The sequence below is a fragment of the Epinephelus fuscoguttatus genome, linkage group LG19, assembly GCF_011397635.1.
Source record: "Epinephelus fuscoguttatus linkage group LG19, E.fuscoguttatus.final_Chr_v1".
Lineage (NCBI taxonomy): Eukaryota > Metazoa > Chordata > Actinopteri > Perciformes > Serranidae > Epinephelus > Epinephelus fuscoguttatus.
Genome location: NC_064770.1, coordinates 4434818 through 4461572, shown reverse-complemented (window position 1 = coordinate 4461572; position 26755 = coordinate 4434818). Strand labels below are relative to the sequence as shown.

Below are 26755 nucleotides of genomic sequence, written 5' to 3'. Positions count from 1 at the left end.
CAACTCAAAATCACTTGATACCCTCAATGAGAATTAAAGTGTGTGTGGATGTACAGAGCTACTGAGTTTGTCTTGTGACATCCCACCTGTTTGGCTGTGAAATAAGCCATGGCCGTGTCAGTGACGTGGTAGGCCTGCAGGCTCAACTCTGATAGGTTGGGTAGGAGCTGTGAGATAGCAGCGATGGCGTCATCGGCCACATTGATGCAGTCACTGACGCTGAGGGAAGTTAGCCGGGCATTCAGACTGGACCACAAGCCAGCCTCTGTGAAGTCATTACAGCCTGACAGTTCAAGGTGCATCAGGCCTTGCATTTGCTCCAACATGACCTGCAACAAAAAAGCCAGCAGAATGAATCACTAATGGAAACAATTTGATGCTATATTAGATACAGTGCAAGTACCAGTGAAAAGGTGAGTGTATATTTAGCCCCCTCTCATTCTCAGGGCAAATACTGACACTCTGTCATAATACTCAGCATGTGATATTGACGCCGAAGGCATCCTTTAGCGTCTTTTACTCCAATGTAAACCCATCCACGGCAATAGCTGATGCTGAGGGCAACTGACAAAGAGCAACGAAGTCCTTGTAGGGCCAGAAGAAGGGAGGGAAAGTGGATGGGTCGAACAAAACAAGACTTTCATGCAGGAGACTGCAGCCCTGTCCCATGTGAAACTAAAAGTCAATGTTGTTTTAATGTAATGTCACACATTGTACACACAGTCACTGCGCACTGACATCACTCGCGAAAAGTAGTGATGTAATGAAAAAGACTCAAGGGATGGCAATGCAGTTTGGTTTCAACCCTTTGTTGAACAAAGAGTGCCAGAGTGGACCCAAAATAAAGAAAATAGTTCATGAAGCTTAGTCAGCCATTGCTAGTTGAAACCAAACTGCATTGCCATCCCTTGAGCCTTTCTCATTACACCAAGAGCGCCATCTAGTGGGTTCAGCAAACACAACTGGTTCATTAAACTTCATTTGGACATCACTAGCGAAAAGTTTTTACATCATGTTACATGACAAACGTATTTATTTTAACCCAAATCACAATCTCTTTTTGAAACCTAACCAAGCCCGCAGGAAGTACACTGGACTTCGAGGCCACTTTGGCATAGTGGCCAAACCTTGTAACCACAACTTCTCAGTCCGTCACTTGACGTTATAGGGGCCAAAAAGACTTCTTCCCATCGACTTACTTTGGGAAAGAGATGTCTCTAAATCAGTGGATACATTTTTAAGAGTGTCACAACCGCCACAGTCAAGCAGAACTGCACGGTTAATCAACTGCAATTGTTTTACAACATCCCCCATGTGTTACTATCTTACTATGTGTTTCAGCCATAGACTGTATATAAAGATGGTCAACCCTTGTGAGGGTCCTAAAGACAGAGGGATGTCGTATGCTGTAAAGCCCTGTGAGGCAAATTGTGATTTGTGATATTGGGCTTTATATATAAAATTGAAAAAACATTGAACATGACAGTTCCTCAAAAGTGAAGCCAAAACATCTGGATCTGGCTGGCTGCAGTATACGTCATGAAGCCTTCCATGTTAGCAGATGGGTAATAGGCCAAACTAAAAACTCATACACAAGTACACATCTAATACATTTTTACCCAAAGATGGTTCCTATCATTTAAGGTAGTTTTTATTACAATGCTGTATGTTAAAGTGTGTTTCTGATAAGTTTGGTTTTAATTAGTTATTCAGTGCTATAAAATGGGGATTTTACAACATGATTAACAACTGTGTGAGCCAGTCAGTGGGTAAAGTAATACTTGCAGTATTGACGACCTGGGAATGAGAACAGGTTGGTATACAGGACCAGCTCTCTGGCATTAGTTGTCAACAATACTAATGAAAAAAAGGATAGCAACATTTAATAAAGGCCCAAGGTTAAGTGTCCAAGACTCATGCAGTCAAAATTATTTCTTGATCACTTATGTAAGACTCCCTTTCATTCTTTCTACTTAATGATCTTGTTTCAAGTCAGTAAAGCTGTGCATCTTTGAATCCTTTTCCAAACTTATACGTTCTTTCTAACCCACTTATGTTGGCATTGACTGTTTGCCTTTTAAGACAATGAGCCTAAGGGTAACATTTTTAGTTTTCTCAGGTGTCCCTGGTAAACAAAGATCTTATGAACATGTAAAGTATTTGCTTTCAGGTGCAGAGTATGTGTTTACAGCTTTGTTTGCCTGAACATCCTCAGTTTCGAGCAAAATTAATTACTTTCCTGTTAAACTAAATGGTCCACCTGAGACAATAATATATAGAGGCATCAGCTACAAGCGCTGCAGAACTGAAAATATTTTTAAAATGTTTTTACACTTGTTCATCGAGCTACAAGAAATAAAAAAATGTGTTCAATATTATTAAACAAAGGGGCCTCATGAAAACAATATTCTATATTACTGATACATAAAGACACAACATATGTAATATAACCATGAGAAATAAGCATTTAAAAACTTAGTATCACTGTACTAACCCTCAGCATTATGAAATGTTACTTCATCCTGCTTTTTTTTTTTTAATAATAAGAAAGTTTATTACAGCTTCATTACAGCGATGCTTTGTTTGATTTGTATTGTGTTTTGTTAGTTTCTTTGATTTTTGTTTGGTAGTGTTGAGTCTATGACAAACAGTGGCAAAAATTAATGATTAAAAACATTTTCCAATAAGGTAGTTAGTGTCATAGTGTTCATACTAAATTTTTGTAGTAGTGTATATACAGTGCATTAATGAAAACAGTCCCTAACTGCTTACAACTGAGTGTTATAGACCCTGTATTAAATCTGTACACTGTTTAGAAATAATAAACACTAAATAGAAGAATATAGAATAAAGTTTTACATTTTTTCCCAGCCTGTATGAGAAGCCAGGCTATATTTGTTCATCCTGGCTATTTTTTTAGATTATTTGAAAACTGTTTTTTATTTGAGATGAGTCAAACTGTGAAACAGTTTAGGAGAAAATGGCATGAGCATAATAATATCAACATTGACCATGTAGTCACCTGCCTTGACACATAAATATCAGGTTCATAAATATTATTACCCCTTAGTCGTCGTCCTTGTAGAGCTGGCCCTTGAAAGTCAGAGGTTCAAATCATTAGTCAGAGACCCTGCAGTCGACTGAGATTGCTTCAAGCTGAGCAGTCTTTTTTCTCTCTCTCTTTTTTATTTTTGGTATAGTCAGTGTGCTGTGCGGTATATTCCTGGGGATGTTTTGGTCCCCATTTTTGCTGCGCAATGAACACTCAAAACTTTTTGGTAAAGACAGCTGCGGCACACAGGAGGAGAAACTTTCCCCCGTAAGGCTCTGAGATAACATTATCTTCTCTCTTTTGCTTGCAAGTGGTGAATTTACAGCTCACAGTAACTTAATATGACACAGTTTCTGGGATTTTGTTTGATATGTAATGTCGCCAAAAATGTTATTGCATATTTCCTATCTGCTGTTAGCGCCCTTAGCTTGTTTACAATCAATAAATGCCTCTGTCACACTGAACATCCTGCTGAGCCCTATTCAAACTTCAAAACTTTAAATGGAAAAAAAAAATGGAATATTGATATTGAACAGCAAAATCTGATTTGACTGACATAATTCTGAGTCTGGTACAGCCCTATCAATCTGCGTTTTAGGACATTAAGCAACACAACTGCCTTGTTTGTACAATGGCAACAGAGCATGGAACTTCTGAAGACACTATAATTTTAACTTCTATTTTAATAATCTCTGTTTTTATTCTGTGATTTATTATCTTGTTAAATATATTTTTATGGCTTTTTGCCTTTATGAGGTATGGGGGGGGGGAGGGGGGGGGGATGCAGCAAGGACACAGCCTTTATACGGGGCGCCTGCTCTACCAGGTGAGCTAGCAGGCAGCCCTGCTCTGTACTTTATGTATATACAAAACAAAAAAACAGTACTGGCTCTTGCCTGTTTGACACAATTTACAGACAAAGATTTTGAAAAAATATTTTGAAATAAAAACTTCCAGTATGAAGTATTTTTTTTTTTTTTTTGCAAAAAGAGGCAGGATGAAATACCGTTTTATCATACAGAGCTGAGTTTAAATTGATACACAATCTCTACAGTCTTGTGCTGTTAAACTAAGACCTTCATTTTTTTTCTTTGCATTTGGTTTTGACTTCCCTTTACACTCTATTTTCAAATGGAGTTCTCCTTTTAAAGTGCATCAAAATGGTAATGTACAAATCAGTGCCCCGCAACAGGAAAGTCCATATATAGACCATGCAGCCAACAATTCCAGCTTTCTCCATGGCAACCATCCACTCATCCAAGAATAGCAGCCTAGCCTAGCAGGTATGAAGAGCCATCTGAGAAACACTCTACAAGCATTATGCCTCTTTTGTTCTTAGCGATGGAATATGACAGCATAAAGGCAGAGATTATGAGAATAAAAGTAAAGGAAAAATCATAGTTTCTTTAAATGTCTCAAAGAGTGCTGTTTAAACTGCTGTGTTATTATAATGCAAACAACAGGTACCTGTGCTGGCCAAATATATCCACTTATATACAGACTAAGAGGTAACTAGTTTAACTGGAAAGTGTCTTCAGTTACCATCTCACAAGTGATGGCACAGAAGGAAGGAAGTGATGAGTTTCTATGCCATCACAATTAAAAAGCTGGAGGACTTACTACTAAAATAAGATCAAATATAATATAATTAATAAATAATAAACATGAAGCTGTGCCACTACTTTATTGAAAATTAAAATGCAGCTGAGACTGTGAGGGAGTATAGGAATGCTCTAATCTCCCAGGTACCCTGAACTATCCACTACGTGCAATTTAGAATCATCTCTAAGATCAGGGATAATTCTCATTCAGTAACCTCTCTCTTTGTTAAACACATCCTGACTCACCTCCAAACCAGCATCTGTAATGGTGGACCTCTTGAGACTGACTGAGCGAACACCTTTCTTGGACAGGGGGTAGTTGTCGATGAACTCACAAATGTCCAGGTCTGAGACGCCCACTAAGCAGAAAGACTGGAATCCACGCAAGGCGAAGGCCTGCAGACTGACAAACTCCTTCTCCCCGTTGGGCAGCAGGGTATATAGCTCCTTAGCATGCAGGATGGGTGTCACACCCTCCCAGAACTTGGGCTGGTACAGCACTTTACGCCATGTCTTGCATACCTGCGCCAGCACACATTTTTCAGCTGTGGTGAAGTACCAGAGCAATCGGTTAAGCAGCTTCTCATCCAGGACGAGCTGGCGTTCCAGCAGCATGGGTTTGGGTAGAGTGAGAGGGGGAAGCTGGCGGAGGGATGGCTTCAAGCCCATCAGAGGCTTTCCAGGCTCCATGTCAGAGCCGAGGAGAGAGGCTGCTGAGTTGGGCATGCCAGAGCCGTCCAGGTGGTGGTGGTGGTGGTAGGGAAGGGAGGACGGTGGAGGAGGAAGGATGGAGGGTACCGAGGAGGACTGGCACAGACGGTTCTTGGCAGCAGGTGTCCCCTTGGTGATACTCGCACTTCCCAGACCGTTGGGCTGGCTGGGGGGCAACTTCACCATACCGTTGCGAGTCACGCAGGGAGACTTCAGCTCGCTGGGGGTGGACATGTTCAACATTGGGAACCTGGTGAAAGAGAAAAAAGTGCTGTGTGTCATCAAACACTAAAAACTTTTGTGCAAAGAATAGTTTATAATAGGCTGGAATGTGTAAAGAATAGACTGCTTACGAACTCCGACAAGATTACAAGAAAATACATTTCCTGCAAGAAATATGTGTAAATGCTGATAGCTGAAATTGTAAAGCATTGCTAAAAAACCTGGAAACTGAATTGTAAAACTGGCAGCGTTAGAAGATAAATGGTAATGCTGTCAAAACTGGAAGTTAAAATTAATTAAGTGAAAAGGCTGACAGAAGACATTCTGTGTACAAAAGTAGGAAAAAGTATCTGCTTTGACTCACTGTTCTGTCATTTTATTTAATGCTCTGGACAGATCTGGTGAAGTTTAAGACAAACTTAAGTTTCCTGGACACAGATTTTAGAGCACAATGTGCAATGTGCTAATAGACACTTTAACATGTCGCATCTTAGTTTCAGAATTTTTGGCATTTTAAAGTAATTCTGTTTATGGATTGGGTGGCCAAAACATTTGAGGATCATTTTATGCACATTTTTCCAATCTTCAGTATGATAGCATACTTAAAGTTTCTCGGGATCTCCATTAGTATTTCTAAAGAGTTTGATGGCTTGTACCAGTGCTGGGCCAAACATGTTTTTGAAGACTGGGTTTTTCCCAGGACACTGATGAACAGAGTTGGAAAGAGTTGAACACCCCTCTTCTCTGCATGTGTGTCCTTGCTCATTTCAAATATTACAACAGTAGCCTACTGTGGTGAATCATATGGGATTAGTGCAACAAGAACTGATGCTGTCCTTATAGAGCTACTCATGTTGAATACAAGTCCAGCTGGTGAATGTCAGACTTCAGACTAAGCTGACATACTGCACAAACAGATAGAACAACAGCAGAGAAATGGATTATTGTACAGGACTGGTTTGAAATATTTCTATGGATTTTTTATTGAGCCCAGTTGCTAGAAGAAGATAATGTCATTGTATTGTTCTATAAACTACAAATACATTACATTTGCACATTTCAAACATACCAGCATATCTGTAGTGACACAGTATATAAGCTGACATTTTTGTTTGAAGGTGGAGGGGACGGATGGTGTGACACCTTGGCTGGACGCCTGCTGAGCTGCAGACCACTGTGCAAGTCCAATATTCAACAAACCTGGTTGTTTTTTAAGGGAGTAATTGCTGTTTTCCAGTGGCTTGGGCTTGGGCATGAAACACAGTTGTTGTTTGTTGTTTTTGTTTTTTTGCTGAGGCATTGCTGCTTTTCCTGCAGTGTGTCATGTTTGCTGAAAACTGTCACTATATTCTGAAAGAAGTCCATGAGACGGATCGTATGTGAAAAAGTTATGTCCCTCCTCCTCTTCCAACAGCCTGTAATGGCATTCACTAAGATCAACTGTGGCGCACCAAAAACAACTAATCAGAACCCAGGAGTCTCTAACGCAGCTGTCAATCATGTCAATAACTGATCGTGAACTGTAGTCAAACTGTCAAACTGGGCAGCACTGATCAAATATGAATCAAGATTCTGTTACTGCATTACCTATTTGTCACCTCAGATGTTTTCAGAAATATATTTTAGCGTACTGATTAACTGTAAAATGAGAAAATAAGTTTGTGAATCGGCCACCATATTGGATACAGTCAACTAAAGCACCAAGCATCACCCATGATGACAATTACACCAGATCCATGAAAACTGAGCTAATTCCTTACCCATACAACAATGATTTCAACCGAAAACGGTAAACTTTACTTTAGTTACAAAATGCTGTCGTCTGAACACAGAACTTTTTCAAAACGAAAATGACATGCAATTCAGGTTTCAGTGCCTTGTTCAGCATTTGGTTGTGCTAAAAAAAAAAAATCTATAAGAAGTTCAGGTTTTCTAGTGGGTAAATTTTGTGTTAACAGTTTGAAGTGTGTTTTTTGCCAGCAAAACATTAGTATTATTACTGGTATCCATTGCTGTAAATGACCCATGCTAACCAAGCTGGCAACTAGTGTCACTTCTGGCTCCAAAACCAAAGATGGCGACAGCGACATGCAAAACTTGAGGCTTTGACATAGGGAGTCCACAAACCAAATGTCATGATGACTAAATTAATTATTTTCTGCAGTCTATGTAGACTGCAAGATGCATTTTGGATCAGACACTTGCACTTTGGAAAAAGCTTGTAAGTGGACCTTGAGTTAAGATTGTTTTGTCAAAGTAATATTTCCAAGTTTAAGAGCAAATTTTTACTCTCAATTATTTTTCAGATGTACATCTATATAATGACTTAGCTACTGTAACATAACATATACATTATGGAAGGATTTATCTCTATAGCACTTCACTACAAATCATCCATTTTGTCTGACAATGGAGTTAAAAAATATTCAATTGGTACAAACCAGATAAAGGTACCAAATCCTCACATCTGAGCAGTTTTTACAAGGAAATATTTGGCATATGACTGAAAACCAGTTTGCAGTCAGCAGAGTCAAAATGTTGCGACTATCATAAGCATATTGTTTGAATAGGCAGCTTCTCTTTTGTGGTTTGTATTCAACAGAGCTGGACGTTGTATCCAATTGAAAACACATCATAGTGTAAATGAATGCTGTGGCCCATGGCCTCATCGAGCCTGTTCTCTGTGATCTCACTGTATCAGCAGCAGGAGGACAGCTCACAGGCTCAAACCGCTCAGTTATGTAACATGCTGACTACAGGGCTTCACACAAAACAGCATCTCTCTGTCCCACTCTACTGAAACAACCAGCTGCACTATAGCCACTTGCTACACCCATTTACACATATATCTATATACATGCACATACTGTCTATGAAAGAGTGAGAACACTTTTCAGTATAACCACATCCGGCAGAATTTTACGTTTTATCACTCTAAAGTATTTGTTGTCGGTCCCTTAGCAGATGGATACTGGCTCTGCCTCCGCTGTAGCATCACCGAGGTTCATCCATTACATAATACAGCAATGCTGTCAGCTAGACTGGCTACAACGAGCACTGTGAAATGTTTCAAAAAAAGCAGACATGTTTCAGAGCAATGACAGGCTAACCCATCAGATGTCACAGGCACGCTATGATAAAATTCAAGTTCATTGTATGTACAGCTACAGCAAAATCTATATTTACCATTCCTCCGTCTGTTATGTCATGTGGCTGTGGTGTCTCTTTCAGGCAGGGAGGCAGGGATGCTGAAGCATCTGCGAGCTCTGCTGCTGCCTGTGATCCACCAGAAGCAACAATAACAGGACATCCGGCTCTTCACAATAAAACCCTTATCTCCACAATTGTAAAGTGACTAAACAAACACTGCTACTAAAACAACTACAGCAAGTTTGTATAATAGTAGTTTTAATATATATTGGAAAAGACACATTCCCCTCAATGCTCAAAATGTCCCCCATCTCTTCCTTAAAATAATGCTATGCTACCACATGCAGTGCTGTCCTGAATGATCATTTACATGTAATTATAATCATAAACAAACCTACATTATTTGTCCAAGTAATGATGCTTCACCTGAGCAGAAGCTGTTGCTCAACTGGTGTAATATAGACACAATACATGTATTAATTTCAAATGTATGGTTATGAATGGTTATCTTCTCACAGTGTTATTCTACATTCATAGTTAAAATACATTCTGTGCATCAGCTAGTGAACAGCAGGGGCGTAAATGTAGACAGTACAAGCAGTGCAGTTGCGAATGACCCAGACTGCCACCGCAGAACTATACCTGTGTTGTTGTTTTTTTTAAAAGAAAATTACATTAAATTAAAAATAGTGCCATTTGCTATACAATGCAAACCAATTTCTGTCAGGATTCTCTTTTCTTTTTGTTTTCCTTTCTTTTCTTTTCTTTTCTTGGTAAAATAATCAGTAGCAATCTATAACAAAATTGAACACCTGTTCTACATAAACTACAAAAAATCTGAATAAACTATATATATATATATATATATATATATATTTATGTTTGTTGTATGTTGTATGTATACTATCAGATATTAATATATATATACTTTCAACATATTGTATCACTATAGCTGTAATTAGAATTATAATGTTATTATTTTCATTAATTTTGTTGTAAGCTACTGTCATTACCGTCTGTCCTGCATCTCTCTCTGTCTCTGTCTCTCTTTCTGTCTCGTTGTGTCATACGGATTACTGTTAATTTATTATGTTGATCTGTTCTGTACGACATCTATTGCACGTCTGTCCGTCCTGGAAGAGGGATCCCTCCTCAGCTGCTATTTCTGAGGTTTCTACCGTTTTTTTTCCCCCCGTTAAAGGGTTTTTTTGGGGAGTTTTTCCTTATCCACTGTGAGGGTCCAAAGGACAGAGGGATGTCGTATGCTGTAAAGCCCTGTGAGGCAAATTGTCATTTTTGATACTGGGCTTTACAAATAAAATTGACTGATGGATTGAAGTCCAGCGAGCAGTCATGCCCTTTAAATATAAAAGCGATGGTAAGAAAGGACAAGAGAGAGACAAATGTAACAAACAAAAAAGTAGCAAAGCTCCCTAAATTTGATTCCTCTGGCATTTTTATAAACAGTTGCTAGTGATGTGTGTGTGTGTGTGTGTGTGCACCTTATAACAAGCATGCACTAGTGCCCATCACAATAGCGTGCACTGGGGCCAGTAAGGTAAGTCATAGGTAAGTCATCTGCAGCTCAGCTAATTAGCCACACATTCATCCAAACAACTAATGTGTTCATGTGTTTCAAACTTTATGTCTTTCTTATGTCATAGTTGTCAGGTCGTCCATGTGACGTCTGAGTTAAGTGTCAATCATTTGTGTTGTGATGTGATGTATAATTTACATAGATGGTAGTAGCTTTCAGTTATTGCATTTTGTATAGTATGCTGTACAGCTGTACTTGCTTATGATAAATAGTAAAATAGAACAGCAGTTATAATTTTCTTTCAGAGTATGACTTTTTCCTTGGAAGAGGGGGTGGGACTCTGACAGACTCTGACAGACTCCAACCAACGTTATTATTTCTAAGTTCTTTCTGACATAAAGACAGCTGTGATGGAGGCTTTTATGTACCATGATATCTACTTCCGTCGCTCCGCCAGTTGTTTTTCTTTGTGGCTCATGAACCACAGATCTCATATTAGTGTAATGAATCAGTACTGATCCTGGTCTGAGTACACAGTGCAAGAAAATTACATTTTATGTTCATTAGAATAGGGCATGTGTTTTATTGTAAATGTCATAGTTTTAATGGATAAACTCCACGTACACAGCCTTCTCTTGATAGAATTTAATGTATACATAATTGTTTAAGACTAGCAAATATGTGTACATTAGTAACTGTACATTGTTGTATTATTTGTACAGTTTGCCAAATAATGCACTTTGTATGAGCTGCTAAACAATGTCTGAATGTTGATACTGTTTATTTTAATTTAAAAAAGGACAATTCTAAATGTGTGCCAAAAATTACACCTACTAATGCGTACTGCTACTTTGCATTTAGGCCTTTAGTCAGTCATACACTGTACAATGTTAATATTTGACTGAGAAGTGACCATTGCACAATTTCTCTTTGATAATGTCCCACTTATTTGCTGAAACCACTGGCCTGTACTTCATCTAACCTAACCTTGGAGCTTTAAAGGGACAGAACAAAGATTTAGGGGCAATCAGTGGCATCTGGTGGTGAGGACTGCAGATTGCTTCTCTCCTGGTTAGAATTCCTATGGCGTTCAATGATCATGAGGTTTTATTGGAGCTGAATTATCCACAAAGGTTCATGTTATGAATCAGTTTCTTTTACGCTGATGACGGAGAGGTTCAAGAGGTTTTCACATGTAGACAAATTAGTTTTACATCACAAATCAGTATTTCTATGACACAACAGTTGTTAGCCTAACTTGCTACTGTGTGCTCACCTTTTTTTCTCTGATAACTTAAGATCCAGACATTCAGGAGGTTTTTACTGAGAGCTGAGTTATCCTCAGAGGTCTCTTCCTCTCCAAAACAAATGGACTCAGTGATTTAAACCAGTAAAAACACTGAATAAAACAGTTTCACGTTAAAAAAGTCAGTGTTTTTCCAACACTGCTTGTCGCAGAGAGGCTTCTAACTACAGTGGCCACCGTGAAAATGCTCATGACAAATGCTCAATTTGTCCGATCTGGGCTACTGTAGAACCATGGCAGTGAACGCAGCAATCTCCGTGGACCTGCTCCCTTTGTAGATATAAACAGCTTATTTTAAGGTAACGAAAACAAACCATTCGTATTTTCAGGTGATTAAACATAGTTGTTATATTATATTCCATATCTGACAATATATCCCCCTAAATCCCATATACTCATCCTTTAGAAAAAAAAATGTGAATGTGTGCTGTTCCTCTATTCTGGAGGCAAGAACAGTTACTCTGATGAAAAAGGGAAAAGCTCAGCCCAAGTACTTCTGGGAAGTATACACACATAAACTTATGGATACTTCTCCTTCTGTAAAACACGCCTTGAGATCAGACCAGACCTTACAGTGCATCTTCTTGCCTATTTCCATCATGTATACAGTTTGTATACAAGCTGGTAAACTATTAAAACTTGAGTGGTGTAACCTATCGTAGTGAACATCAAGTCACATCAATTCTTGTCATGATGAAATTATCATCATGAGGTAAAACCTAGCAGACGCCTCACATCAATCTTCACTAACAAATACAAAAATAATGTCACTGACAAAAATGTATCCAAACTGCAAAGCATAAACTTTTTAATAAGTAATTGGTAAAATGTAATTTAAAGTTTGCAAACAATGCATTTAGGTCCAGTGGTCTGTCAATCCATTTAGTGAAGGCAAGATTCACACAAATGCACACAATATTATACTAGTCATATAGTTATATAGTCAAATTGTCTATCAAATTCTAACTTACACTAATTTCAACTTTAAATTTGCCATTTCTTAAATGCATTTTGTAGATTCTTCATTAATGGTCAGTTGTAATGGCTGTCTTTTTGTAAAGTTCTACTTTTAATGTAAATTGTCAGTTTGTACACTGTCACTCAAATTACACAGCTTGCACTCAAAACTTTTAGTTTAGTACAATACAGTAACATAAATGTTTTGAGTACATCAGACACAAAATTAATATGTCACATCACTCTGGTCTAACAGGAAGTTTACATATGCTTTTTTTGTTATTGTTTGAGCATTTAACTTTATATCATACGAACATAAAAATATTGAGTACACATTTTTTCTAATTTCATTTAACTACAAAAAGATATTGTGGTGAGCTTAGGTTTCTTGATCACAAAAATAAGGCAAAGAAATGGATCCTGAACAAGGAAGCGCACTCTATTTCACCTCAGCACAACCCTATGGTAGACATTCTACTATACACACAGGCAGGGCGTCACTAACTGTGTATACGACTTAACTCATGGTGCAAAATGTCTTATACTACAACGTTAACTGTGACTTATTGGGACCATTGTGAAATACATAAACATTAATTATGGCCTAACAAGTAACTTGAGTGATTTAGAACACATTTAAACTCAGTTTTCTTCGGCTTATGGCCTTAAACACATTGTCTCATGGTGAGAAACTCCACCCATTTAGCCCCAGCACACCACAATATGTTAAGTGCACAATGTTAGTGTTGTTTATTTGTCTTAAACTAATAAGGTAAAATTGACGTTTATAAATTTTAGTCTAATTAACTCAGAACTCAGAAGTTTTTATGTCATTTTGACAATCCGGAGCATTTGTGTAGACTTATCATTAAAACTTTGTGTCATGATGGATTGGGGTATGATTAAGACCTGACCATTTATTTATACATGTACATACATGTATTATACTATACATGCACTTATGAGAATAGCCTTGTTAAAACTGTCATTCAGTAATTAAGCTGAGTATATTTTGAGAGCCAACAGTAAAGGTGACTCTCCACTACTACTGAACCACGTCAGCTAACAGCCCTGTCACTGGGCTAAACAAACTGTGCAAAGAGAAGAGCACTATCACACAGAGCCTGAGGTTAGAGATGACCACAGCAACACGTCCCCTTAAATACAGTTTTACTACAAATAGTGATGTGGGGTTTCACTGCACAATACCTCTGTTATTACACAACATACCATGAAACAGAGTCGCATGAATCACTCAGTTCTATTTCTCCTCTGCTGAATCCCATGATTCATGGAACTGCTGGTAAGGCTGAATTCATCACCTTCACCACCAACAACATTTGAGTCCTCAACCCACACTGTCCCTAAAAGACCCCCTGACTTGGGGTGTCTGTGGTTCAGCAGGTAGAAAGGGTTTGTGTTTCAATCCTCAACTTCTCCTGTCCCCATGTTCAAGTGTCTGAGCTAGGCAATGAACCCCAAGTCGGTCCTGATGGGTGGGCCAGCACCTTGCATGGCAGCTCCGACGCCAACGGCATGTGAGTGAATGGGTAAATGAGAGGCATTACTGTAGAGTGCTTTGTCTGTTACAGCCATCGATTGTATAAATAATGGATGTGCCTACCGTGACGTCACTCATGTTTGTGGACCACCTTTTTGAAGCCTTGAATATTTCGCCATCTTGGTTTTTTGGAGCCATAAGTGATCATATTAGGATAATGGGGTGGTGCAGTGGAGGAGCTATGGGTGGACTAACTGAGAAGCCGGGGACACTATCTGCAGACAGTCCTTTTCCCCACCTTTAAATATGCATAATTTTTGGCCTCCAAAACAGTCACAGAGACCAAAAGCTGCTGGCAAAACAGCCATGGGTCCCTAAAAGACACCCACATTTGGTGTCTAAAAAGCAGTTGGAAACAGTGATGTCTCGGTGAGAAACAACCACTTTTTGTGCCAGCATTCCTGCAGGAAACATGGTGACGGATTGCTACATAATACCCACATATGGTGCCTAAAAAGCAGCTAAAAACACTAAAAATGACTCACCAAAAAACAACCAGTTTTGTCAATTTTTAGTCTTGAACAGTGATCTGCAGTGGTCTGCAGCTTGGTGGGCATTTTGTCTGGATGCCATGCTGTCCACCATCCCCTCCACCTCCCTCATAGCTCATAAACCAAGTCATTTTAGAAATATTGGTATGATACATTTGGAAAATGCAAATGTAGAGAATTTGTGGTTTGCAGAGATGTAAATTGCAAATATTTTCTTCTGGTGACTGGTCTGGCATAATTATAGGCTCAAGATGTGAGTCCTCTGTTATGTGTAGAACAGAACTATAGAGGTAGAGACGTGTACTGGTTCATTCTTTTGGAAAAAAATATTAATGACAACATGAAAAATAAGTCAAAATTACTGTACTATACACCACATAATGGTCCGAACAAATAGGTTCCCTGTCATTACAGAAAAAAACACTTTAATGCAAAACACTTTATGCAGTTCTGGCACTGGAGCTCAGTCACTGTGATGTGTAATCTTTCTTCGTATCACGGCATTAATAATGAAATGGTGAGGTAACAGTGTTATACTGCAGCTGTGGCTGTCTGACCTTCAATGTGTCAGTGAATACAGTGTTAAGTCAGCCTTCAGTAACAGGCCACAAAGGTACATGTTTGCAAGATGTAAATGTAAAATGCGACTAACCATGGTAAGGAATGGAAATGAGGAATGGAGCTGATATAATGGGACACAGAGTTAAAATGGGAAGAAGCTGCTGCTCAATCAACTGTCCACATTCAGAAAGAATTTAGGTATATGTTTTTACAGCCTAGAAATCACTATAGAGAACTTTAAGCAATGCGAAACCATGCTTTCCACTCTGTTTGCAAACACACACACACACTGTGCATGAGAAGCCCTTTTTACACTGCCTGTTCAAGGTGGGAATTTTGCTCCGTTATTCTGCCTTGTTGTTCCTTATAAAAGGTACAGTCACAGAACTGAGGGACAGAGTTGTCTCGCCTTTAAAACAGCAGTGGAAGTAACAGTGCCAAATCAGCGTCTGTGTGCATGCTTTAGCTTTTTCTGACAGTCCATAGGCCACAGTAGCCTTCAGTTATTTTGACTTGTAAAAAATTCCGATTGGAGGCGCCCCAGTAGGTAGGATGTGTGCCCCATGTACTAACAGCTGAATTCTCACAACAACAAGCTTTGATTCCGATCTGGGGCTTTTGCTGCGTGTTGTGCCCTCTCTGTCTGCCCTTTCCTGTCCATCTCCTCCTATCCTATCTAAGAAAGGCAAAAAAGCCCAAAAAATAATCTGTGCGACTGTCTCTGTATCTCCATGACTTAAAGTCACCTTTGCTCTGTTTGGGGCGCCCTCCCTACTCCCCGATGCCTCCTACTGAAAAGCTGTGAGCTGCACTTTACCAGAGGCTGGTGAAGTTAATATTGGTCATTTTTATGTAGATGATACGCCACATAAATGGTGAAATTTGCACCTGATGAAAAGTGTTTTTAGTTAGTTTTCCACCTCCAGTGAAGAGCTGCCACAGCTGTGTCCCTTAACTTTTTCCTCATTCAAAGAATCCAAGACAGTGTTATATTTCTGTCAGACAGTCTGATGGGGATACTACCATATCAGCAGAGCAATAACCCCAACTATAGGTCAGGTGTTTTCTTGAAAATGTAATTCTTTCATTAAATTACAACTTTATTTTCTTAATATTACAACTTTTTTCTTAAAATACTGCAATTTGATCATCAAAATCTCTTGAGAACACCCACATGTGAGATCTGTTTTGAATGTGCAGAAAATTATAAACATGAGCCAAAAACTTGCTGAGACACATATGAGCTATCAAAATCCATAGGTTTATAAAGCAAAATGTAGTCATGTATCATTTAATGTGAAAAGGTGCCACATAGACATTTAAGGAGGTAACCTCCCCAAATAAACAACACCAAAGACACGGAAATTGTAAATCATGTCTCCATGTGGGCTGACTCAGCAGTTCTACAGCACTGAATGACCCACATCATGAAATGCATAAAATGCAAATGGTTGTCTCAGTATTTTGCTACACAGGCAGAGCAAAGACAAGGACAAATGGCTGAGAAGCCTTCAAGAGAAGGACATGAGGCCAAAGCCGTGGGCCAAGACATCACTCACAAGTTGGAAAGGAAACCACACCTCACCCTGCTCAACAAAAAGGAACCGCTTCTATTGTGGTGAAGCAAATTGATTGATGAGGAATATGAAAGGTCCAGTGTGTAGGATTTAGGGGAATATATTATCACAAAAATTGTCTGACAGACACCTGAAACTGTTTTATTCAGTGTTTTACCAATTAAAATTGCTGGGTCTGTTTGCTTTTGTGAAGAAGAGACCTCTGCAGATAATTTGGCTCCCGGTAAAAACCTCCTGGAAGTCTGGATCTTAGGTTACTAGAGGAAAAACAGCTGATTGGTTTAGATGTCGACTCAACAATATGACGTTTAAGATAAACTTTTAATTTTTGTTGAATTCCAGATATTTAAATTTTATTTGTCTGATTTGGAGGTTTATTCTGTGAACAGAAAACATGTTGTGTGACTGTAGTGAATTTTAGTTGTCAGAGACTTAATACATTTATCATAAACTATATGTAGTCTACTGTATATTACATTTGGACTGTTTTAGTTATTTAAGTAATTAGCTTCACAGAGACTTGTGGTCAGTGGGGTGTGAGGATTCTCATAATAACATCTGTACAGATGTGAAGCCCTGACTGTATCTGACCAATCTTTAATGAAAGCTATTTTCTTGTGCTTTTTTCCCTCTGAAAATATTAACATTATAGTCAGACACAGTTTGTTTAGCTTCTGTAGTAGAGACAATAGGTCTGCTCTGCAGCAGCAAACTGATATGATGCTGATTTATATTAGAGTTAATGTAAAATGGAGGTTAAACCATGAACATAAATTACAGATCACCTGTAACACATTTTAATAAATTAATCTATCATTCAAATAAACACAAAGAATTTGTGCTCGTGTGCTCATGACTGGAGACTGAAAACAAACTTATAATAAATATAATATAACATAATATTATATTATAATAAATGTCTGACAATGTTTTAATAAATCGACATCATATCGGACAGGAAGTATAAATCAACATCATATTGGACAGGAAGTGAGTGTTTCTGAGACTTCCTGTACAGACTGAAGGCTGCTGGAAATGGTCAGGAAACTGTCCAACTTGACCGCGGCTCTTTGTCACCACCTCCTGTTGCTGCCACCTGATCTCGTCTACTTTCCACGCCAGGTGCAGTTCATCTCGAACGAGCCTATTGACAAGGCCCTGCCTTTAATTCCAGCACATCATGCACAAAGAATTGTGGGTACTTCATGCCCGCTGAGGATACAAACATGCAACCTTGAAAATTCTCTTAAGGAATTCCTTCAGTGGGATTCAATGACATAGCCTCCATAAAATTCAGCCGTTAAGGGACCATCCTCAACTCTTAGAAACACTATCTGTCAAGTAGCTATTTGTTAGTCACTCACTCAACAGCAGAAAATGGCACTACAAAATAAAAGCCCTCTGCTGGAAATTCACTGAATTTCAAAATATAGTGTTTTTTTTTTTTTTTTACAAACTTGACACATTCGACAGTCACTTGCGTTCCTTTCAGAATGGTCCTATGGCCCATTTTTGGACCATGACCCACCAGTTGGGAAACAAGTTCCAAAGCAAAACCAATATTGAATTGAAACAGAAGGACTGTGAATAAAATTGCCAAATGCAAGTGAAGAACCACATTTAACGATTGATGTAATTGCAAAATCTACACCAGAAACAGCAGCTTCTGTTTCAACCTAATAATCAACAAATTCTTTTAAACTGAAGACATCAAGTGAAACAGGAAGAGCTTGGGGGTTAGAGACACCTACATACCTAACTGAGCTGGTGATGTCAGATTTAGTCTTGATGTTTAGATGAAAACGCTTATAAGTTTTAGTCATATCTTAGTCATTTTTGTCTTTCATAGTTTTAGTCTAGTTTTATTCAATGAAAAGTCATTCTATGTTAAAAGTCAGTTTATATCTTTAGTATTTCCTTTTAGTCAAAATGTTTTCTCTCTTTAAACAAATCCAGTTGGGCTAATACAGGTATCAGAAATTAGTATCAAGGTGACAGGTGCTATCAAGTATTGAAATTTCATTCGGACATAATTATTTTCTACAACTACAAATATTTTGAACACATTCACAGACTTGCATTTCTGCAACAGCGCTTTTGACAGGTTTAAAAGATGATTTACCAGCACAAACTTATTAATCATCATTTGAAAAGCTAAATATCTCAAACATGAAGACCTTAAATAAATAACAAGTCAACCTGACAACTAGGATTTGTACCCAGGTTCTCTGTGAACTCTGATTTATCAATGTCACTGTTAAGAAGTAGAAAAATTATTTTATTTCAGCCTGAATTCTCTAAATCTGCAACATGTTTGTCTTGAGTTTTAAACTTCTGTCCTCTGATGATTTGTGATTAAAACTGGACTTTCCGCTTTGTCAGAAAAAACTGCAGTGACTTCATACTTTTAAACCTACATACAGCACAGATGCAGTCACAGATTACCAAGCCTCCGACATGCCTGTCAAACAACAACCAAACCAGAAAACTCTCTAGAGACAGTCCCGATCATGAATTTGCTTTTCCTAGGATAGCAAAGGCCCCACTCTGCCTTACTCTGCCTCTGATTGGCTTACCCTGACATACTTACCCTTACCCTAGCCAGTCTCACAAATTTTGCCTTAATCTCACCAATCAGACCAATGAAGTTAACAAGCACTAGCCAATCAGAGGGATAGTAGGGCGGATCATGTTCTAGCTATCCTAGAAAACGCAAATTTATGTCCAGATCTGAGTGGAGTTCTTGGATCACCAGATATGAAGTCTGCCGGCAGCCGGTGGGTGCTTGCTCTGCTGCAGTTAACCAGCTAACAAGCAGAGCTAGCTGCTAACAGCCACCACTGCAACTAACAAACCACAAATCCATTCTACGGCTCCACCATCCTCAGTCAGACACACACAGCTGCATATTTACTACCGAATAACAGCTCACAACCCACGTTGACACTGATCTGCTGCAAGTATTTTGCAGGTTAGCTGGCAAAACACCCAGGCGCTAACTATTTCCTGGCATTTTACAACCTGTTTGCACTCCAATCTCATATCGCTCACTGCTAACATTTTAATCGTGCCTCGTCTCAACAATGACAATAAACATTTTCGTCATAATTTTTATTATCAAAGATATTTATGTTGCCTGTCAATGTCTGGTCTTAGATATGGAAGAAAGGTCAATAAAAAACCCCAAGCAAAGGAATATTTCTCTCAATCATTTTCATTTACAAAATTAGCATTGGATGTTAAGTTATCTATTACATTTAAGACTAGACTTCAGACTTTCCTCTTTGATAAAGCTTATAGTTAGGGCTGGCTCAGGCTTGCCTTGTACCAGCCCCTAGTTAGGCTGACCTAGGCCTAGTCTGCAGGAGGACCCCCTATAATACACAAGGGGAACCTTCTCTCCCTCTCTCTCTCTCTCTCTCTCTCTCTCTCTCTCTCTCTCTCTCTCTCTCATCCTGCATCCTGCTAACTCGGCCATTCTGGATGTCACTAACTCGGCTTCTTCTCCGGAGCCTTTGTGCTCCACTGTCTCTCAGGTTAACTCGTATTGCAGCGGTGCCTGGATAGTGTGACGTTTGTGGTTGTGCTGCTGCTGTGGTCCTGCCAGGTGCCTCTTGCTGCTGCTGTTATCATTAGTCATAATTCTACTGTTATTATACACATATGATTATTGTCACACGTATACTTTCAGATATTAATATATACTTTCAACATATTTTTAGTTTAGTTTTAGTTTTATTAACACATTCTTAAAGAAAATTCAAATATAAAGGCAACAAATACATCACTTGCAGGTGAGATAGAAACCCATTACGGGCTTATCTAAACACCCCACCTAGAAAAATTAAAATAAAATTAAAATAATAACAGTAATAATACTAGCAATGCCGTGTGAAGCATCAACAAAATATCTTCTACCTAATTAATATTAAATTCAAACACTGAGAAAAAACATAAAAACACAAAACAGCACACATGTTGAAAACATAAGTCAGTCAAGCTTCTACAATACCAAATCTCTTTAACATCAAAGCTTCCTTGAGTTTCATTTTATACCTAGATAGAGACATAGAATCGGTTAATAAATGCAAATTTGTATTCCATAATTGGACTCCACGGTATCTTAATGAAAACTGTCCTCGAGATGTATGATACATTGGTAGGTACAAGTTATTGATTTGTCTGGTTGAATAATAATTGACTTGAGAATTACAAATGAAAAGTGTTTGGAAACTTTGTGGCAAGTCTGTACCCATGTACCTCAATTTAAAAATAAATGTACATATTTGAAGAATATTTAAATCAAAAATAGCCAGTACATTACATTTCAAAAAAAGTGGAGCGGTTGGGGCACATGACTTGGAAAAAGTAGTCATTCTGACAAAACGCTTTTGCAGCAGTGGAATTTTATGAAGATATGTGGGGGAAAGTACTGGCCCATACAATATTACAGTAGGTGAGATATGGATATACCAGACTATAATATAATGTTAAAAAACAAGATGAATGTACGAAAGCGCTAATTTTTCTAATAATCCCCAGAAATTTTGTGACCTTGTTGCAAACAAAACTAATATGCTCTTTCCAAGTAAGTTTCTCATCAATTAATATCCTTAGGAATCTTGTTGATGAAACTTTAATCATTACTTCGCCATCAATATGCACTTTCACTGAATCCAAATTATAATTCATTTTCCCTGCAAATATCATAAAATGAGATTTTTTCACATTTAATGCCAATTTATTAATTTGAAACCATTTTGAAAATGCATGCAGGCCATTGTTTACTTCAGTCATAAGTGCAGAAAAATTTCTATTGGAAATAAGTAAATTGGTATCATCTGCAAATAATATTGGACATAAAGTGTTTGATACTGCTGCAAGATCATTAATGTATATAAGAAACAATAATGGCCCTAAAATGGAACCTTGTGGAACCCCACATTGTATCATATGTCTCTCAGACTCTATACCATTTAAACTGACATATTGCAGTCCATTATGTACATAATTACTAAGTCACTTCAAAACATGGCCATGAAATCCATATCTATGCATTTTTGTAAGTAAAATGTCATGACTGACAGCATCAAATGCTTTTGAAAGATCCAGAAAAATACCACATGCATACTCTTTCTTCTCTAAAGCAGTATAAATCTTGTCAACTAGGACAACTATACTGTACCGCAGTAACCAGAACTATAATTATAATATTATCACTTTCATTAATGTTGTTGTAAGCCACTGTCATTACCGTCTGTCCTGCATCTCTCTCTGTCTCTGTCTCTCTCTCTTTCTGTCTTATTGTGTCATACGGATTACTGTTAATTTATTATGTTGATCTGTTCTGTATGACATCTGTTGCACGTCTGTCCGTCCTGGAAGAGGGATCCCTCCTCAGTTGCTCTTCCTGAAGTTTCTACCGTTTTTTTTTCCCCCGTTAAAGGGTTTTTTTGGGGAGTTTTTCCTTATCTGCTGTGAGGGTCCAAAGGACAGAGGGATGTCGTATGCTGTAAAGCCCTGTGAGGCAAATTGTGATTTGTGATATTGGGCTTTATAAATAAAATTGATTGATTGATTGAAGTTTCAGGATAGTGTTTAGTGTACCCCCTTAGCATGGGCCTCCTACTGTCATGACATTCATTCATTCATTCATCTTCTAACCGCTTCATCCTCTTGAGGGTCGCGGGGGGGCTGGAGCCTATCCCAGCTGACATCGGGCGAGAGGCAGGGTACACCCTGGACAGGTCGCCAGACTATCGCAGGGCTGACACATAGAGACAAACAACCATTCACAGTCACATTCACACCTACAGACAATTTAGAGTTATCAATTAACCTAGTCCCCAATCTGCATGTCTTTGGACTGTGGGAGGAAGCTGGAGTGCCCGGAGAGAACCCACGCTGACACGGGGAGAACATGCAAACTCCGCACAGAAGGGCTCCCACGCCCGGGATCGAACCGGCAACCCTCTTGCTGTGAGGCGAAAGTGCTAACCACCACACCACCGTGCCGCCCACTGTCATGACATTGGTCTGATATTTTTCAGATGCTTTTCTGCTAATGATCTCATGGTATCTTCTTTCTCATGAAACAGCACTGGCCATTGATTCAAAAAATAACCATGCTATGTAAAAGTCCATTCAGACTTCCTGTAGGCTACTTACTGTTAAAGACAAACAAGACAAGACAAACAGCAGTCCCCATCAAGGCAGTAACTATAATTATTAATCATTATTATTGATACCAGTTCCAGTATATGGTGTACTGTTGTTCTGCATGTGGATTGATATGCTGGTGCTAATCAATCAACCATCACTAATGTTAGCTATCTTAGCTAAGTTACCTGCAGTTCATTAGCCACACATTCACCCAGCAATCAATGTGCACATACACACACACACACACACGCACACACACACACACACACACACACACACACACACACACACACACACAATATCCACAATGGTACACATGTCCCTGAGCAAATAGCAAATAAAAGTTCTGACTGTTGAATTTTGAACAATGGTGCTCACAGACATATTCATGTCTTTATTGTGTTATATTTGCCCACGTGAAGTCTGAGTAAAGTGCCAATCATTTATGTTGCCCTATATGTGTAATTTATGTAGGCAGTAGTAGCTTTCATTCATTGCATATGTGTATAGTACACAATAAAGCTACACTTGCTTATGATAAATAATACACAATAGGAAATGGATTTTCGGATTTTTGTTTTTGTTTTTTTTTTTGGTATCTAAAAAATATACCAAATATATACCAGTATAAGTGATCTCTGCAGTGCACTTTTTCTGTTCCATTACCTAAGATAAGTCAATATTTGTTTGCGGTTACCTGTGACAGACATCCATTCACAGTTACAAGTTTGTCTGAAGAGTGTGCTGATTAATGATCTTAAGATGTCTTTTAGGTCATCATGCCGTGCAGAATTACCTCAAAGATGTCTTCTTTCCACCAGCATTTATTTTAGTACAGTATGTGAATGGTTTACTTTTGGTCTCTGCTTGTAGTTGTGTGAATGACACAGTGGTCCCTCTATAGGGTTTGACTGTGAAGGGTTATGAGGCTTTGTTAAAGAAGGATCAGCTTTGTCTGAATTCTGTCTTGTATTTGACAAACCAGTGTTTAGGTTTTTACAAAAGTTCTGACTTCTTGTAGAGTGAAGGGCATATTAGAAGGGCCCAAACCTCAAATATGTCACAGATGAGGACATTTTTAAGAATGACTGATTATCTATTACTGACAATGGATAAGGGGATGACAGAAATATCGAAAAAGGTTTCAAAACCCTCAACGCTGGAGTCATGTAATGAACTGAACCCAGCATTGCTGTCAGCTTTACAATAACGACCTAATGCTAATACATGTGAGGCACAAACTGGAGCTATATGTCAATCTACATTAATACCTCATAGCCTTCCCTCTAACTGAGGAAACTCACAGGGAAAATTATTATTACTCATATCCCTGCATGCATTTCACATCAACCAGTGGCTAACGAGGAGAATATGAGCCAAACCAAAACACAGTAGTTTTGTTCTTCAACCAATATAACTATTGTGCCACCAAATTAAATTTTGACATTATTTCAGGTGAGAAAATAACATTTTAGAATTTAAATATGTGGTCAAGTCATTAAATTATCGCCTTCTTGAAAATTTGTTTTAAAAGATGTGAGATCCCCTGAGCAAAACGTCTGGGGTTCTGATGTCTCTGTAGCATATGACATAATTCTGAGACTAACAGTTCATTCTTGACTTTGGACAAACTGTCTCAACTCAAGGTTGTTCGAACTTTCAAACAAAATGCGTACCATTTTCCTGTAATTGCAAATATATAACAGCTTCTCGCCCATTGGCTCGAAAGTTGTCTTAAAAACTGTCAAGCTAACGGTCAACCCCTATCACTTAGGGGTGAAGATGCTGACCATTCATGGTTTGAGACAGGCTGAACGTTGATTCCATTGCTAATCTCTCTCTCTCTCTTCCTTTCCCATTCCCCAATGCGCTACTATCAAAATAAATAAAGGCATAAAATTGCCTTAAAACACTTTTGAGCTCACATATAATTCTTACTGAAACTTTGGACTGACAATAAAGTTAAGATGCAGTTAAAGTTGTACAATGGCAACGCTTCTGTGGACTTAGAGTATGGCATCTTATAAGCACAGATCTCACCACACTGCAGTGTTGAACAACCAAGTTCCAACTAACAAGAAAGCTAATTTTAATTTTGTGTTCTCTGTATTAAGAAAGTCCTACAACAAGGCATCATGATAAGAGCACATCAGATGCATGATGGGAGAAGAGTAATAACACCCTTAGTGTCATGCTAGGATCACTTCTGTCTGACTAGGGCATGCTTGGCTATTGAGCTATAACCATGGGTGTTTTTTTCACTGCCAAAATATAGAAATATTGATACACGCACGCACACACAGTGTTGACAACTTAGAGATTTCTCGCTAGACTTTTCCGACCCTTTTAGCATTTTAGCAACTTGCTGCTACTCAGAGTAAACTCAGGTAGCGGCACAGCCTCTCTCTCTCTTGCTCTATCTCTCTCTCTTGTGAGCTCATCAGCTCTCCAAAGCTGTGGTCTCTCCAAAGCTGTGGTCTATGCACATCAAAACAGTCGCCCCAATTATTTTCTGTGCGTAACCCCCTCATCAGTGGCTGAATTTGCAAGAGGGAACAAATAATTAGGAATTTGTGGTTGACAGTGTTTCACAAAGTTTATAAAGTTTAACCAACAACTCACAAACTCAGCAATTTTTTTCAAGGAAGTCTGAGAGAAGAGTGTATTGTGATTACTGTACTGTGTAGACTGTGCCCCACACACATTAAATCAACTGTACAGTATACCAATTTGACCCAACGTTCTCTATCAAAAGTCACGTTCCATAACCTAACAGTGTGACTCCAACCTAACTAAAAAGATAAATGACTCATTCATTTTACTATAAATCTCTGTGTGCGAATGCACTTTCTTTAATAACAGTCGAGAAACAGACAGACAGATTAACAGCAGCGGATGATGGAGAGGAACAAGCACTACAGTGCATGAACTGTGCATGAAAATTGTGTGTGAGTGGTAGAAGACCTGTTAAATATTCCAATAAACTAACACATAGTGGTGGTTTTTCTACTTAAAGCTGGAGTGGGCAGTTTTATTTTGGTGTCATTTGGCAAAAATTCCATTAAAAAAATCCAATAAAATAAATAAAAATAATAAAAATAATAAAAGACCACCTCACTGAGAGATGAGTGGGTAACTGCTCTGGCCTCAAGTACGCAATAACCCAAATCCAGCCAGGTTAACAGAATTAGGAAACTGTTCGTTACAAAGGCTAACTGTGACAATGAGAACAGCAAATAACTCTAACTGTGACATTGCCTGTTGTCATCTAGGTGCCGCAGTACTCCTAAAGGTGCCACCTTGAAAGCCATCAGTACTTTACCTTATTTTGTGCACAAATAAGCTACTGAGCCATAAGCATGTTCTGATGTGTCACAGTTTTTCTCTGACTCAGTCTGGGAAGTCCATCTTGGTGCTAGCATAACAATGAGGAAGTAGGTGGTATATGTAAGCGCCAGGCATGTAACAGATCACCCAGCAGGAGCAGATCATTCTAGTCACGCTGTTTCCTGTGTGTTGCACAATCACTTCTGTTAGTGTGGTGTACGAAACAATGAAACCTAAATGGGTCATACTGCTTGGCTAGGACCCTGTAATTGTTTCTCATAGTTGTTTCAAGGTGTTTTAAAAGTGTGATATCTGTACACTGATATGTCATTGTTGCACATCAAACGTAGCCCAAGGGCCAACTGCCCAACTGCCCAACTGCAGTGATTCAGTGAATGAATAAATTAATGATGGATGGATGGATGGATGGATGGATGGATGGATGAGACAAACAGACAGAGGGTGAGACAGACAGATAGATCAAAATAGAGAGATATGGGAGAACTTGTTCTTGCTGAAGACGAGAGGTGACCTCAACAA

The 26755-nt window shown here is 38.6% G+C and overlaps 2 protein-coding genes across 3 annotated transcripts in view; both read right to left on the bottom strand.

Moving 5' to 3' along the window:
- The window catches only part of LOC125878864 (uncharacterized), a 489748-nt gene that overhangs the window by 439364 nt on the left and 23629 nt on the right, over positions 1-26755 (bottom strand). The gene's annotated exons all lie outside the window — the stretch shown is intronic.
- fbxl16 (F-box and leucine-rich repeat protein 16) overlaps positions 1-26755 on the bottom strand; it is a 57532-nt gene that overhangs the window by 22227 nt on the left and 8550 nt on the right. Inside the window, exons 1-3 of one of the 2 annotated variants that reach the window (XM_049560241.1) lie at positions 8773-8839; positions 4900-5614; positions 87-329 (exon numbers count right to left, since the gene is read on the bottom strand). In XM_049560241.1, the coding sequence (XP_049416198.1) occupies positions 87-329; positions 4900-5607 (951 nt within the window). In that variant the 5' untranslated portion in view covers positions 5608-5614; positions 8773-8839. Of the gene's footprint in view, positions 1-86; positions 330-4899; positions 5615-8772; positions 8840-26755 lie in introns of those variants that run through there. The other variant, XM_049560240.1, reaches the window with a different exon arrangement.